The following is a 17,109-nucleotide window of genomic DNA, read 5'->3' as shown; positions in this document are numbered from 1 at the left end:
TCAATTTTTTTTTAACGTTATTTTGGATGGCCAAAACCCAATCTATTATTGCAGCAGCAATAATTCAGGGAAAGCAAGTACCAACTCATAATCTCAAGTACTTGACCAATGGGCCCCTCATCAGTTCAGAAATGAGTCAAGAGAATGTCTGAGTCTAGAATGAATTCGTGTGGGAAGCCAGACTCTACATTCAGTTGCATACACTGGGGTCTTTTCCTTTTTCATTCTGAATGCACTGGTGTAACCACAGGAAGAGTTCACAGGCAAAAGATGATAACTGACCATAAAATTACATTTAAAATATGCTCTCTACCCTGGTTGCCCTTGATACCTATTTATATTTTAGAAAACAATGTTTAGGCTCCATCTTCAGAGACTGAGACTAAGCAGGCCAGAAAAATTTATTTTTAAAGTTCTAGAGAGATAAAGAGAAGCCAGGGCTAGAAGCACTAACAGATACAAACACTTCAAGAACAGGCCAGCAGGAGTAAAGGTCTCCAAGTCACGGAGCAATGGGGAGAGGGAGAAATGCACTATGAAAGCCAATATCCAAAAATATTTATACCATGCCCACTGGATACATGGCACTCCACCTTCCCTGTCCTTAAATTCCCTGAGCTTAAATTCTACTAGAAAAGATAAAAAACACAAACTAGTTCTAAAAACTCTGACTTGCTTTAAATGGGATGCACAGGTCACAGTGAGGTTATGTGCCCAGTAGGTGACACGCAGATGGGAGCCAAGCGGTACCCACATCACCAGGAGATGGGGTTTAGATTTGCTTTGAGGGGCAATAAGGAACAGAAGAGGCATAATTCACAGAACACTTGAGAAGGAACAGTTTGTATTGGGGGGGAGGGGGGTGGGAACCAAAGAGCACAAAAAATATGAAGGCAGCTATTTTGGCAATCTAAGGGATGGAAGCTAAGGAAACAGGGACAAATCTCAGCCACAGGAAACATTCTAAAGGACTTAAAAGGCAATATAGGTCAAGCACAGTGGCTCATGACTATAATCCAAGCACTCTGGGAGGCAGAGGTGGGAGGATCCCTTGAGGTTAGAAGTTTAAGACCAGCCTGAGCAAGAGCAAGACCAAAAAATAGACAAATTAGCCAGGTGTAGTAGCTATTTGGGAGGATTGAGGCAGGAGGCTTGAGCCCAGGAGTTTGAGGCTACAGTAATCTATGATGATGCCACTGTACTCTAGCACAAACAACAGAGCAAGACCATGTCTCAAAAGGAAAAAAAAGGGCAATAAGATTTGATAAAATAAAGAAAAATCAGAAAACCAAACAATGCCTTCATTTTTTTTTCAGATGGTTCTGCAATGACCACAATATTGTTTTTCTGTCACTTTCACTACTCCAAAATAACATCTTTTGTCACTTGCCCAACACAAAAATACATTTACCAGCGTCCATCACAGAGTCCTTGCCCTTACCTATGAGGTCGGTGGGGCCAGTGCCCAGGTTTTCTCCTCTAATTGTGACCTTTGTCCATGGTATTCCTTCATTTGGAGAGATTCCTGTCACAAGTGGGGGTTGCCGTGATCGAGACATTGTGCTTCAAAAAGTGAACTAGTGATCCAGTTGAGAAGTAATCTGCTAAAAAGAAAGAAAAAAAGGATTGGTGCCAACTGAGATAAGCATGGACTAAAATATAAGAATGCAAGATATTTAGTACCAAAATATAAAAAGTATGCTTAAACATATAGTTCTAAATCTTTTAACTGTCATTTAACCAATCAACCAACATCTGCTGAACATTAAATTACCAAGTTACTTAAGTTACTAAGTGTTAAATACTAACACTCTAGTTAGTAGTGAGAGAAATAAATATAAAAGAATAACAGAAAACTAAGCCCTTGGTTCTAAAATTTTTCTGCATAATGACACATAGACCCTAATGCACTATTTAGCTCTATGTCTACCTCTGCTGCATCCTAAATAGATGATAGAAACTATTTTACTGTTTTACTCTCAAAGTTGTTTAAGGAAAATATTCTAATTATATGCAGAAATAATTAAAATATATTTATATTCTTAAAGGTGTATTGAATTTCACTTTACTTTTATAAACCCATTTCATAAAGTTACTGTAAAGATTATGTAGGATGATAATCTTTGGAAAGCACAGCACCTAACATATAACAAGCAAACAATAAATAACAAAACCTCACTAATAAACCCTATGGAGCTCAAGTGCTGAGGACTTCAGACCCCCCAGAAGGTAGCAGTGAGGCTCAGAGCAGAACAGAGAACATTATAGACGGTGAAGTTAGATGCTCAGGTCCTGCCTCAACTCCTGCACAGTCAGGTGGGAGATCAGAAGATTAGTATTTGAAAAAACCAAACAAGAGGACCAGACTTCAGAAAGCCTAGACATGGCAAGGGTGTGGGAGGGCTGGGGGCAGACTAAAAAGAGGGGGTCAGAGCAACCCTGGGCAGCAAACTGAAGGGCTCCTCAGGCCATCTCCCCTCTCCCATCCTCACAGCATTGTCCACAGGCATATAAGCTCTCCCCGCCAACTCTACCCTGTCCAGACTAGAGCATTATTCTCCAGAGAAACAGAAGAGTTCTAAGGAAAAAAGCCCCAAAGATCTTGAGATGTAAGTGTCCCCACAAAAAAGAAGGGTGACTTGCCCTCATATCACCTGAGGGAAGAGCCACTTTAACAGGCAAACTGCCCCCACACAAACTAAATCAGATCGGCTATTACTAGCCCCACTCTAGAATGTGAAGGTGTGGGGGGCGCGTGGGAAAGCTTCCCTTCCACTCACTAAAAGCAGTGATTTTCCACCAGTGTGCCATGAGAGTACCTTAGGTGTGTTGTGAAAAATTTTAAAGATCATTAATTATTTTAAAATAAGTTCAAAACCCACTAATACATTCTTTTTTTTTTACTCTTTTTTTTAATCAATATAATTTAAGTGTATTTTGATCAATATAATTTAACTATAGGTTCAAGTGTGCTGTGAGAGGAAGAAAAAAAAGGTTGAAAAACACTGTTCTAAAGGTTCTATGAAAATGAACTGAAGCAGATTAATAGGAGAAAAGGCATACAAAAACTGATTTAATGTGCATTAGCATGGGGGACTGCCAGAAGGATGATTATCTAATAATAAACCAGATACTTACATACTCTTCTCCATAGGGAAAGGGCAGATGGGGAAATGCAGCCATTTTGAGGGGTGGTTTTTTTTTTTGTTTGTTTGTTTTTTGAGACAGAGTCTTTGTCACCCTTGGTAAAGTGCCGTGGCATCATAGTCACAGCAACCTCAAACTCTTGGGCTCAAGCAATTCTCTTGCCTCAGTCTTCCAAGTAGCTGGGACTACAGGGGCCTACTACAGCACCCAGCTATTTTTAGAGACAGGATCTCACTCTGGCTCGGGCTGGTCTCGAACCTGTGAACTCAGGCAATCCACCTGCCTCAGTCTCTCTGAGTGCTAGGATTACAGGCACAGTAATTTTATTTATTTATTTTCTTTTTTTTGAGACCAAGTCTCACTCTGTCACTCTGGGTAGAGTGTCCTAGTGTCATCATAGATCATAACAACCTCAAACTCCTGGGTTGAAGGGATCCTCTTCCCCCAGCCTCCTAAGTAGCTGTGACTACAGATGTCTACCATAACACTTGGCTACTTTTTCTATTTTTAGTAGAGATGGAGTCTTGAACTTCTGAGCTCAAGCAATCCTCCCTCCTCTGCCTCCCAGAGTGCTAGGATTACAGGCACAAGCCACCATACCCAGCCTCAGAGGTAATAATTTTTTTTTTTTTTGCGGTTTTTGGCCAGGGCTGGGTTTGAACCCGCCACCTGCAGCATATGGGGCTGGCACCCTACTCCCTTGACCTACGGGCGCTGCTCAGAGGTAATAATTTTTAAGGGGAACGAATAGGCATTTTGATCAGATAACAGTAAATAATGCTCTCTGGAAACTGAATGGGATCTGAAAACAGAAAACTGTTTGGACAAAGTTCATACTGGCTCCAGGCTACGAACGTTGATTTTTAGTCTCTTCCTTTGTGATACAAGTGTTTATCTGTTCTGGTTAATGAAATTTCAGGGCAGATATCAAAGGCAATTGTGTTCCTCTTTGACAAGTCCAGTTTCTAGGTAAAGGGACTTCAGAGAGTAGCCTCATCCTGTGCTTTAGGAGAGACAGAGAGGAGAGGGAAAGTCGAAGAGACTTTGGGGTTCCTCCTTTAGTTCACAATGTTAAAAACTTCCTTAGGTATCATTTTCTGAGTCCCAACACTGGACAGAAAAGGGAGTCAAGAAAAATGTGTAAGACAGATAAAAGACAAATAAGAAAAAGATCCAGAATAAGGAAAGATTTTAAATTATGCCCTGTACTTCTCTAGTGCCAAATTTTGTATGTTTAAGTCCTCACCTTCAGTACCTTGGAAGGTGACTATATTTGGGGATAGGACTTTAAAGAGGTAATAAAGGTAAGATGAGGTCATATGGACAAGCTCTAGTCTAATCTGACTGCTGTCTTCATTAGAAGAGGTATTTGGACACACATACCTACCAACGGAAGGCCACACGAAGATGCAGGGAGAAGGCAGAGACACCTGGAAAAGATGCTTCCCTCATGGCCCTCAACAGATACCAACCCTGCTGACACCTTGACCTCACACTTCCAGCCTCTAGAATTGTGACAAAGTACATTCCTAGTATTTAATCCACATTGTGTAGGGTACTTCATTATGGCAGCCCTAGGAAACTAATACAACAAGTAACAGAAAAAAGAACTACAGAAGTAATGCCAAGTTTGATCCCAAATTAACATGCGCAGACATTTTTCACCCCTAAAAGAACTGGATACCAAGAATAAAAGCTTTTGAAACTTTCAAAAGTTTAATAGAAACAAGATTTATATACTCCTAATTAAAGTAGGAACTGAGCATTGGTTTAACTGAAGTTGTAATAAGACCGCAAAAGGCAGGTATGTGTTTGGGGAACAGGGAAAGAGGGTGAAAAGGGGGAATAAGCATCTTTTATCTCCCACAATGGGAGACTGATAATGTCTAAATCTGACTTTCAAGAAATGTCAGAGTAGATGTACAATCTGTAGATCTGGAGGTGGATAGCAGGAGAGAACTAAATTAGTCTCGAGTGTACTGTAAAATAAAGTTTTGGACTGGCCTCTGTGCCTGGTTTCTAGGAGAGGGACTCTTAAATCCCTGGAATTTCCCCAGTAATAGAAGTATCTTTGTTATTCATAAGCCTCCAGACCATATCTGAGTTTCGGCTAACACAGTGACCCAATATCACGGCTGACCATGCTGGAAAGATCATGTGATCACAGGGCTAGGGGTTGAGCAAAGCACTATCAAACTAACCTCCTCGGTACAGGGCGCTGGAGAATGAATTCAATCAGCTTAGGCAATGATTTAATGATGTCCACATAATTATTTAACACAAATAAAACAGTGCAGCAACCACCACAGCAAAAGAAGGAATAGAACATTAACATCCATCCAATAAACACAATATGACAACTCAAAGTTATCTTGAGTTCCTCTCCTTCCCTATACAGCATCCCCCAAATCACATAATGAGAATCTTTCTGTCAGAATCAGAAGTTAACTCTTCCTCTCAATTCTATTGTTGCCCTTCCACTTAAGACCTTCATCTTCTCCCCCTGGATATTGCAACAGACTTCTAACTGCTTACTCTATCTGCCCATGGCAATCCACCCTCAGCAAATGAGTTAGTTCTCCAAAATGTAGATCTAATCAATATCATCTCGGCTTTAAAAAAAATCTTTTAGGACATCCACTGCTTTGTGGTTTCCAGTGCTCACAAACTCCTTAGCATCCTGCTCAAAACCTGTCATTCAAGATGTCATTTACCCTCCTTCTACTAAATAGAAAGTCTTTCCAAGTTTTACTCTTTATCAATATTTCAAGTCAAGCTTAAATGTTACCTTCTCTGGAAAATATCCCTGATCCTCCCCCTTCTATTAAGCTTGCACTACATAATTTTAATAGTTTCTGTGTTAAATTTTTGGTTAACGTGTTTGGGCTTCCTCTTTGGAAACACTTGTTTAATCAATTCTACATTCCCAGCACCTGTTCCCAAACGTGGCACAAAATAAGCATGCCATATGACTCCTGACAGAAGTCAAACAGATGTTTTCTGAATGTTTCATGGTGCCAAAAGAACACTGGAATTAAAACAGGACAAAGAACAAGGTAGCAGCACAAGGTATAAAGAAATGGATGGGGAAAGAGGATGGAAAGAGGACTGGGATTGGGATAGACACGCAAAAAACAAAAAGTAATGAGTAAAAGACAACTGAATACTACAGCATCAAAACAAATAAAATACTTAAGATTAAATTTTACAAAAGAAGTACAAAACTTGGGCTTTGAAAACTTACAAAACATTGTTGAAAGAAATTGTAGGGGACTAGATAAATGGAAAATAGGCAGACTTAATATTGCTAAGATGGCTATGCTCTGCAAGTTGATTTACAGATTCAACGCAATCCCTACCAAATTCCCAGCTAGCTATCCCTAAAATTCCATGGAAATGAAAAGGATCCACAATAGCTAGAATAATCTTAAAAAAAGAGAAACAAAATTAGAAGATTCACACTTTCTAGTTTTTTTTCCTACCCCTTCACAACCAAAAATGCAGGTAACAGAAATAGACCCCCAAGATGACCTGACAGAAGAATTAATAGGCAAAAACTTGTAACAGTCCATAAGAAATACACGATTAAAATGTATATATATAATCATAAGGAATATATAGCTATTCTAAACAGAGGAATCAAAATTATAAAAAAAAAAAGGAAATTCTAGAAGCAAAAAATATACTATCTGAAATGAAAAATACATTAAGTTGAATATCAAATAGAAGATATTTGAAAAAACAGAGAACATAAATACAGAGCAATATAATGATAGATCTATCTTTGGATTCATCTTTAAACACTGATTGTCAAACTAGAAAAACGAAATTTTTCCCTCGGGCCATGGTGTCAGGAAATGTTGACTTACATATGCTTCACAAGGCCTCGGGCTCAAAACTAGCATAAGTTAAATAAAACTTGCATGTGTTAAAGTACTAAGAGAAAAATTAAGTCAGATATCAAAGTTTTAAAAGGCATTTCAAAGAAAAGGAAGTCCACTGCAAACAAATCTATATGATAAGAAATAGTAAAGGAAGCTCTTCAATCTGAAGGGGAAGTGATAAGACATGGTAATTTGGAAGAGTTTATAATGATGAAAAAAATGAATTCATCAAAAGGACATAACACTATCAACTGTATATATACCGACAAGAACTTCAAAACACATAAAACAAAACCTGATCAAATGATAGGGAGAGAAAGAGAAATACAGTCATGGTTAAAGGTTTTAAGCCTTTCAATATTGGTAACAATTAGATAAAACAAACAAAAAATCAGTAACACTACAGCAGATATGAACAATACTATTGATCAACTTCACCTGACACTGATGAAACTCCTTTTCCAATCCTACAGAAAGTTCACCAAGATAGACCACATGCTGGGCCATAAAGTAAATCACAAAGAATTCTAAAGGCTACAAAGAAATTACGTTAGCAATAGCAATACAATATCCAGAAAAGAATGCAAGTATTCAGAAATTAAACAACATCTTTCTAAATATCCCAACAAAGAGAAAAGAAATAAATATTCTGAACTGAATAATAAAAATATCAAAATTTGTGGGATGCCCCCAAAGCAGTGCTTTAAATGCTTAGAGAAGAAATATTTAAAGTTAACAGTGTAAGTTTCTACTTTAAAAAACTAGAAAAGATCTAAATAAACCCAAAGTAAAGGGGCAGGAGAGGGGAGAGTAAGAAAAAGAAGAAGCAGAACAGGAAAATTATAAGAATAGAAGCAAAAAAAGTAGGGCCAACGGTTCATGCCTATAATCCTAACACTCTAGAAGACCAAGGCAGGAGGATCCCTTGAGCTCAGGAGTTTGAGATCAGCTTGAACAAGATCTGAGATTCCCCAATTTAAAAAAAAGAAAGAAAGAAAGAAAAAATAATAAAGCCAAACGTTACTTACCAAAATTAATAAAACTGATAAGCATGAAAAAAAACTCTCTAAAAATGAGAGAAACAAACACAAATTACTAATTTTCGTAATGAAGGAGGAAATAACCATTGATACTAAAGACATTTTAATAATAATAAAGAAATATTATGGAAAACTTTACACCAATAAATTTTACAACTCAGGTGAAATAAAAAATGCCTAGAAAGAAAAGGTTAGCAAAACTAAACAAGACAACATGGACAATGCAGTATCTTTGTATTTAAATTGAATTTATCTCAAAACTTTCTACAAGGAAAACTGCAGGCCTAGAAGGTCTGACAGATCAATTCTATCAGACATTTAAGGAGGAAATAAAACCAAGCCCACAGGAACTACTTCAGAAAACAAAAGGAGGAAAACATCAAAACCTAGTAAGATTTATGCTACCCTTGCAAGGGCAGCTCAACTTACAAACACCAGTCACTGTGTTCACCACATTAGAAGTAAAAGAAAAACCATATGTTAACCTAAACAGATGTAGAAGAAGCCTTTGAGAAAACTCAACATCTATTCATAATTAAAAACCCTCAACAGGCTGGGCGTGGTGGCTCAAGCCTATAATCCCAGCACTTTGGGAGGCTGAGGCAGGAAAACTGCTTGAGGCTAGAAGTTCCACACCAGCCAAAGCAACAAAAAGAAAGACCTCTCTTTACAGAGTTACAGACCCCTCCCCCTCTAAAAAACACCTCCACAAACTAAGACTAAAGTGGATCTGCTCCTTGATCCAAAAAGAACTATTGGGAGGAAATCATCATCATATTTAGTGGTGAAACACAGGCTGTTTTTATTCTTAGACCAGTAACATGTACAGGATACCTCTCTCAGTCTATTCAACACTGTTCTAGAGGTTCTAGGGCTAGGCAGTGCAACAAGGTAAACTAAGAAATAAAAAGCAGAAAGATGGCAAAAAAAGAAGCACACATTTTCTATTTGTGGAAGAACATAATTGTTTATACAGAAAATCCTAGGAAATCTACTAAGCAACTAATAGCACCAATAATAAAATTTGCCAAAGTTTTAGCATTCATGGTCAATATACATAAAAAATCAGTTATTTCTATAGAAAACGAAATTTTAAAAGTTCAGTTTGAAAACATCATTATAAAAACCAAAATACTTAAAAATACACTTAATAGGTGGCGCCTATGTCTCAAAGGAGTAGGGCGCCGGCCCACATACCGGAGATGGCAGGTTCAACCCCAGCCCTGGCCAAAAGCTGCAAAAAAAAAAAAAAAATATATATATATATATACTTAATAAATAAGAGAAATGTATAAAACATCTATAGTAAAAACTATTAAATATTGCAAAGAGAAAATAAAGACCTACATAAGTGAAGATCTATACCATGTTCATGGACCAGAAGACTTAATGGGGTAAAAATACCAGTTCTCCCCACACTGATCTATAAATTCATGCACATTTATACAGCAATATTGGAAAGGTGATTCTAAAAGTCCTATAGATATTCAAAGAATCTTGAACACTCAAAACAATTTTAGAAGGGGGTTATAGTTGTAACACAGTACATGACAAGATTTATTATAAATCTATGGTAATCAAGACAGTGTTGTTGCCATTAGGATAAACTAATGGATCAATGGAATAGAACGGAATCCACAAATGGACACATACATGATCATGTGATTTTTGATAAAGGCACCAAAGCAACTTAATGGGAAAGAAAAATACATTAACCAAAAGATATTGAAACAATTAGATAACTACATAGGAGAAAAAAAAGAACTTCAACTGCAATCGCACACCACTCCCAAATATTAACTCAAGATGGATCATTGATCTAAACATAAAAACTAACATTATAAACTACAGAATATCCACAGAATATCTTGATTACATGGGTGTAGGAAAAGATTTTTTCAATATGACAAATAATATCCATACATTTAAAAAAACTGGTATTTTCTAACTTTATCAAAATTAAAACTTTCTGCTCATCAAGAGAAAATAAATGAGAAACAGACTGGGAGGAAAAATCACAACAGATACAAATGATGAAGTACTTTATATAAACAACATTATAAAGAAATTGTGCAACTCAATTTTTTTAAATGAGCAAAAGATACAGATTCTTCACAAGACAAGACATATAAAGTCAATTTTTAATAACTATACATAAGAGATATGATGGATAGAGAAATGTACCTACTGGGTAGATTTGTGTTGTGTGTGCATACATGTATTTCCTAGCTTTTGTATACTGTGAGGGACTAGAAGCAATAATACAACAGTAGCAATGAGCATACCGAACTTCTAAACACCATTAATCAATAAAAAGAACGAGAGTTCTCAGAGAAACGGCTGACTCCAGGGCTTAGGCAGGGCAAGGACTTTTGTTGCACCAGTAATGAAGTAATCAAAGAATAATGGGTACATGTGTAAAGGATACAGGGGGCCAGAATGGAGGGGCTCCCATTGTCCAAATCTGGGACAATTTGGGTGGCCCTGTGGCTCAAAGGAGTGAGGCCTCATATGCCGGAGGTGGCGGATTCAAGCCCAGCCCTGGCCAAAAACTGCAAAAAAAAAAAAAAAAAAAAAATTCTGAGACAATTTAAGCACCAAAAAATTAATGATAGTAATAGACTGTAATATATTTATTAAAAAACATGACTTTATCCTAATAAGCCAATGAACAACTATAAGGAGAAAAGAAAGATCTCCCTTATGGGCAGCGCCTGTGGCTCAAGGAGTAGGGCGCTGGTCCCACATGCCGGAGGTGGCGGGTTCAAACCCAGCCCCGGCCAAAAACCACAAAAAAAAAAAAAAAAAAAAAAAAGATCTCCCTTACTACAGAATGTCAACTAATATGTACAGAAATAATTATACAAGTAGAAATTATCCATGGGTGCTAAAACAAGTGAGTATCTGATTTTAAGAAAAGAAATATTAACATAGGCTCAAAGGATCTACCTGTACATAATTATATTATAAAAGGGAAAACAGTAATTTTACAAAGACCTGACAGACAGCACTTTAATCAAATGAACAAAATAAAAACCACCAATGTTGAAACAAATAAATATCACATGTTTCTTGCTATGATATATGGAGAAGGATCTCACATTATGTCTGTGGAGTCTGACAAAAATACAGAAATCAGTAGGAATCATCATACAAAACTAAATTATTTCATTCTATAAAATAATTAGCCTGTACTATGAAAATGTCAACATCGAGAAAAAATTATAAAAGGCTTTAAAACTATTCAATATTAAAGGACATTTAAGGGACATTATAACTAAATGTAATATACAATTCTGGATCGATACTAGAAGAGAAAAAAATGTTATACTTGGAAAAATTGTCACCATCTGTATTTGAACTTTGAGTTAGACAGCATGGCATTAATGTTAAATCTTCTGGTTTTGGTAACTGTACTGTGGTTAATATAAGAGAATACCCTTGTTCTTAATAACTACATGTAAGTTTTTACACAATGTTATACCTTATTTTCAAAAATATATAAAGATAAATGAGCAGGATAATAAAACAGACATCTCAAAAAAGTAAACTGTTGGTGGGTCTGGCTAAGAGTTTACAGGAGTAATCATTGATCAAAATGAAAAACGATGAGGTTTACCAGAAGTACTCTTACTATTCTTGAAAGTTTTCTATAGTTTTCTATAAGTTTGAAGTTATATTGAAATAAGATTTTATCTCCTACTTATCAATATATAAGGCCCATTAGGCAAAATCAAAAGATATTTATTTTCACGTCTGACATTAGCAAAATGCACAAATGAACAATAAATAAACTGACATTAAATAGACACTTTAGATCAGTGGTTCTCAACCTTCCTAATGCCGCAACCCTTTAATACACTTCCTCATGTTGTGGGGACTCCCAACCATTAACAACAAAAATAATTTTATGGTTGGGGGTCCCCACAACACGAGGAACTGTATTAAAGGGTTGCAGCATTAGAAAGGTTGAGAACCACTGCTTTAGATGATTTTATAGTTAAATTTACATGAAATTATATGGAACATACATACTATGGTTAGTTCTTTTACGCAAGCCTCTACATGCAGACAAGCGTAGAAAGCTTGTTTTTAGAATGTGGTTGAAAACTATTGTAAGTTAATAAACATGAAATTTAGCGTGGTAATGCATATTAATAAAAACTTATGGGGCAGCAAAGACATATTTCAAGACAGTTTCCACAACTGCTTTAAGAACAGATACCATATTGCCCCAAAGACACTATACCACTATAGGGTAAACAAATATTAAGAAAAATTGGGGGCCTGGCGCTCAGCAGCTAGGGTGCCAACCACATACACCAGAGCTGGCGGGTTCAAATCCAGCCTGAGCCTGCCAAACAACGACGACAACTACAACCAAAAAAATAGCCCAGCATTGTGGCGGGCACCTGTAGTCCCAGCTACTTGGGAGGCTGAAGCAAGAGAATCGCTTAAACAGAAGAGTTTGAGGTTGCTATGAGCTGTGACGCCACTGCTCTACCCAGGGTGACAGCTTGAGACTCTGTCTGAAACAGAATTTAGTTTCTAAACACTTTCAGTTTAACAACCAATACCAGACTCAAGAACATTTTTAAAGGAAAGTTCTAGTCTACAGTTGTCATTAAATGTCTACAAATTTTCTTCACATTACATATTATTCAAATGTAATAAAGCAATGGTCTTTGAAGAACTGTCATGTAGTTTTTTCTTAGATAAATACACTGAACAGAGGTTAGCAAAAGTCTGACTTCGCCTGTCATAAATCTCATTTTTTTAATTAAAACAATACACAGTCTTAATTACACAGCTATGTAAGACAATGAAGAAGGAATAAAATGAATAAAATGAATAAGCCTATTCTGAGAGTACATACCACAAGCTAATTTCTTAAACTTTTTTTTCTTTTTTTAAAGAGACAGGGTCTCACTCTGTTGTCTATACTGGAGTAGAATGGCACTCCATCCTAGCTCACTACAGCCTCAAACTCCTGGGCTTAGGTGATTCTCTGGCCTCCCAATTAGTCTACAAGTCCATGCCACCATGCCCAGTCACAAGTTAATTTCATTTTGTGAAAGCACAGTGGTAAAGAAATAAAGTACCTTTTATTACTCACATAGGGGAAATTACTGCAGACACAGAATAAGCTACTTAATCCTAGCCCAAGAACACTAATAGTACACAAAGGATTAAATGATGGCTATGGGCAAAGGTTAACAGTACTGGAGTACTCACTGGGAATTTCAAATATGTACACCGGCATATGTAAATGAATTACACACTGGCTCTTAATCTAACAACCACACTACACACTTACGTCCTATAGATTACCAAACAGACTTACAGGTTCAGTTTAAAAAAAAAAAAAAAAGGCATCATAATTCTGTTATCTCCAGAATAGGGATAAATAGAGCCAGGAGGGACCTTACAGGAATTAACCAGTTAAAAAGACACTTGTCTGATTTCTTTTGATATTGGTAACCTATTATTCCCTGAATAACTATACCATTCAAGAGCTATTATGTTTCTAGTAGAAGAATTTTTTAAAAGAGTACAAATTTATCATATGAATAAACCAGTACAGATTTTAACAAATGATAATTTAGTGGGACAATTAAAAACTGTATTGAGACACCCATTTCTGGACATAAGAAAGTATTAAACACATTCTGACAATGATTTTATTTTGTGGAGGTCCAGTGAAACATAAAAGGCATAGCATTTTCTTACTTCTCAGTAGTCTCATTAAAAGAGACTAAAGTAATTTATAAACTTGATGCCTTGATTTTTTTAACGTGAGACTTGCTTGTCATAGAATTATCATTTTGTTGGAAATAAATTCCTTCTCTGCAAGAACAAAGGACATCTTCACACAAGGACAATATCACAATAACCTTCAACAGTTTTAGATTTTTTTTTTTAATTTAAATTTTATCTTTTTAGGTCGGCATCTATAGCTCAGCAGCTAGGGTGCCAACCACATACATGGGAGCTGGCAGGTTCGAATCCAGCCTGGGCCTGCCAAACAACAATGACAACTACAACCAAAAAATAGCCGGGCATTGTCGTGGGCACCTGTAGTCCCAGCTACTTGTGAGGCTAAAACAACAGAATCCCTTAAGCCCAGAGTTTGAGGTTGCTGTGAGCTCTGATACCACAGCACTCTACCCAGGGTGACATAGTGAGACTCTGTCTCAAAAAAAAAAAAAAAATTACCTTTTTAAGTTAAGTTACACTCACATAGTAGTCTAGATTTATTTTAAGAAACAAAAGTATATCTAAGCTATACGTCTCTGAATTAGGCCTAGAACAAGCTCAAAAACTTAACACTTATGAATAGTTTGGAACCTGGGGTCTAAACTTGGTCTGGCATTGACAAATAAAAATGCTTATTTATGGGCAGTGCCTGTGGCTCAGTGAGTAGGGCGCCGGCCCCATATACTGAGGGTTACGGGTTCAAACCCGGCCCCAGCCAAACTGCAACAAAAAATAGCCGGGCATTGTGGTGGGTGCCTGTAGTCCCAGCTACTCGGGAGGCTGAGGCAAGAGGATCGCCTAAGCCCAAGAGCTGGAGGTTGCTGTGAGCTGTGACGCCATGGCACTCTACCAAGGGCAACAGAGTGAGACTCTGTCTCAAAAAAAAAAAAAAAAAAATGCTTATTTACTTAGATGCTCCCTGAAATTGTTTTCTCATCTATGAACAAGAGGTTGGATGAGATCAACTCTTAGGCATCTTTTTGTTCTCATTTCTAGGAGAATCCTGAATAATAATGTTTTTAAATTCAGTAACTCATGTATGACTATAGAAAGTGGCACTCCTTAGCTTTTCACAATTAAACTAAAAGCATTCATTATAAAATTTTATTACTTATTATGTTTCTACTATATCATTAGAAGAATCTCAATTAAGACATAGCCTATTCATTTTTCTTTAATATCATATGCAACATGTTGCTATTGATATTAAAGATGAATGAATAATCTAAGTAAAGGAATAAATTATTTTTCTCATTTTTAAAAATTATAAAAACTAAACTAAGCTATAAAAATTTTGATACCCTTTGTTAATGAATTACTAAAAGTAAGCCATAATAATAATTCATCAAAGATTAAACTGCACAATTATTTGTGTTCCAAAGCAAACCATAAGATTTTTTTATTTCTCCTTTATTAAATATATAACGAGGAAGAAACAGAACTAGAGACAGACAACTAGGAGAAAGAAGAGAAGAAAGGATAAAACAGGTAAAAAGTCTTGCACTATAGCTTGAAAATTCTCATTTAATTAAAAAAAATTTAGAAAAGACGCCTAAAACAAACATGACAAGGCATTTTTGTGTTACAAGAGAAACAACACGCAGATCTTATAATCTCCTTGGTGTGGTAAGGCATGAGTTTTCCATCTTTATCTTACATTTAAAGTCTACAAAAATGCTGGTAGGGCAAAATATTTTTAAAATGAAGCAAAAAATAGCTCTTTATAAAAAGTCTTCATAAAACAGCTTTGAAAACATTCACGGAACAAAAAATGCATACATTTTTTCATGGAACTCAGAAATAAGTAAATAGTTTCATAGAGTTTAAACAGTGACTCCAAAGTCGTTATGTATTAATAATTTTCAAAGGCTAATTTTAAAATACCTTTGAAAGCAAATGTGTAATCTGCCCATATAATAACTTTAGTGGCATTAAGTCAGAATCTATTCAAACTGAAAGAGAGCTTGATAAGCCAGAGAGCTTAAGCGGCTGTAGGTCCACAACGTAACAAATGGAATTTAAAAGTAAGAAAAACAAAACAAATTAAAAAGTTGAAGTGTTTTATCATCAAATCTCATAGAAAATTATTTCTTACTGATAAAAATGCAGTCATGAGAATTTACTAGGAATGTAAATATAAAGTTTTTCAAGTTAATGGTTTATCTTACTGCAAAAGCCATTAAAAATCTAAACTAAAATTTGATTGAAAAGAAAATGAACTACTACTATCCCTGAAATTGTTCATCACTGTACTATCCCTTAATACATCTGTACATCTCTGCTCCAAAAATAATAAGATGAAGAATTATTTTCTAAATAGAGTAATGAAATAGTGTGGAAACCTAGCCTATGTCCAGAAACTACCCATAAGTAATATCTTGGTTAACCTAAATTTGACTATAGAACACCTTTTTATTGCATTTTGCTTTACTGCACTTCAATTTTTACAAATTGAAAGTTTTGGACAACCCTGCATCTAGCAAGTCTACTGACACCATTTTTCCAACAGCATTTTCCATGTGCTCACTTCATGTCCTTGCATCACATTTTGATAATTCTTGCATTACCTCACTCTTCATTATTATTATAATATCTGTAATAGGGATGTGATCAGAGATCTTTGATGTCATACTATAATAATGTTTGAGCACCTCAAACCACACCCATATAAGACAGTTGTAAGAGTGAATTTGGCTAATAAATGTGTGTGTTCTGACAGCTCCACTGACCTGCCATTCCCCTCTCACCCTCTCTTTAGACCCCTCTATTCCCTGAAACACAACAAACAATATTAAAATTAGGCCAATTAATAATCCTGAAAAAAAAAAGTCACATATCTCTCACTTTAAGATACATGCTAGAGGGTGGCGCCTGTGGCTCAGTGAGTAGGGCACCGGCCCCATATACCAAGGGTGGCAGGTTCAAACCCAGCCCCGGCTGAACTGCAACCAAAAAATAGCTGGGCATTGTGGCGGGTGCCTGTAGTCCCAGCTGCTCAGGAGGCTGAGGCAGGAGAATCGTGGAAGCCCAAGAGCTAGAGGTTGCTGTGAGTCCTGTGACATCATGGCACTCTACCGAAGGCGGTAAAGTGAGACTCTGTCTCTACAAAAAAAAAAAGATATATGCTAGAAATGATTGAGCTCGATAAGGAAACATGTCACTGTCCAAACAGGCCTACAGTTAGGCCTCTTCTACCAGTTACCCAAGCTGTGAATGCAGAGGAAAAGCTCTTGAAAGAAATTAAAAGTGGTAGTCTAGTGAACATAAGAATGGTAAGAAGG

The 17,109-nt window shown here is 36.5% G+C and overlaps 1 protein-coding gene across 8 annotated transcripts in view; it reads right to left on the bottom strand.

Annotated features, from left to right (window-relative positions):
- EXOC2 (exocyst complex component 2) overlaps positions 1-17,109 on the bottom strand; it is a 221,781-nt gene that overhangs the window by 174,593 nt on the left and 30,079 nt on the right. For 3 of the 8 annotated variants that reach the window (XM_053602530.1, XM_053602528.1, XM_053602532.1), the window contains one exon: positions 1,442-1,601. In XM_053602530.1, the coding sequence (XP_053458505.1) occupies positions 1,442-1,559 (118 nt within the window). In that variant the 5' untranslated portion in view covers positions 1,560-1,601. Of the gene's footprint in view, positions 1-1,441; positions 1,605-8,059; positions 8,188-16,735; positions 16,931-17,109 lie in introns of those variants that run through there. The other 5 variants (XM_053602529.1, XM_053602527.1, XM_053602531.1 and 2 more) reach the window with 4 other exon arrangements.

This window comes from Nycticebus coucang, chromosome 9 (genome assembly GCF_027406575.1).
Source record: "Nycticebus coucang isolate mNycCou1 chromosome 9, mNycCou1.pri, whole genome shotgun sequence".
NCBI classification, from domain to species: domain Eukaryota; kingdom Metazoa; phylum Chordata; class Mammalia; order Primates; family Lorisidae; genus Nycticebus; species Nycticebus coucang.
Note: the sequence above shows the minus strand (reverse complement) of the source record. Positions and strands in the feature narration are given on the sequence as shown.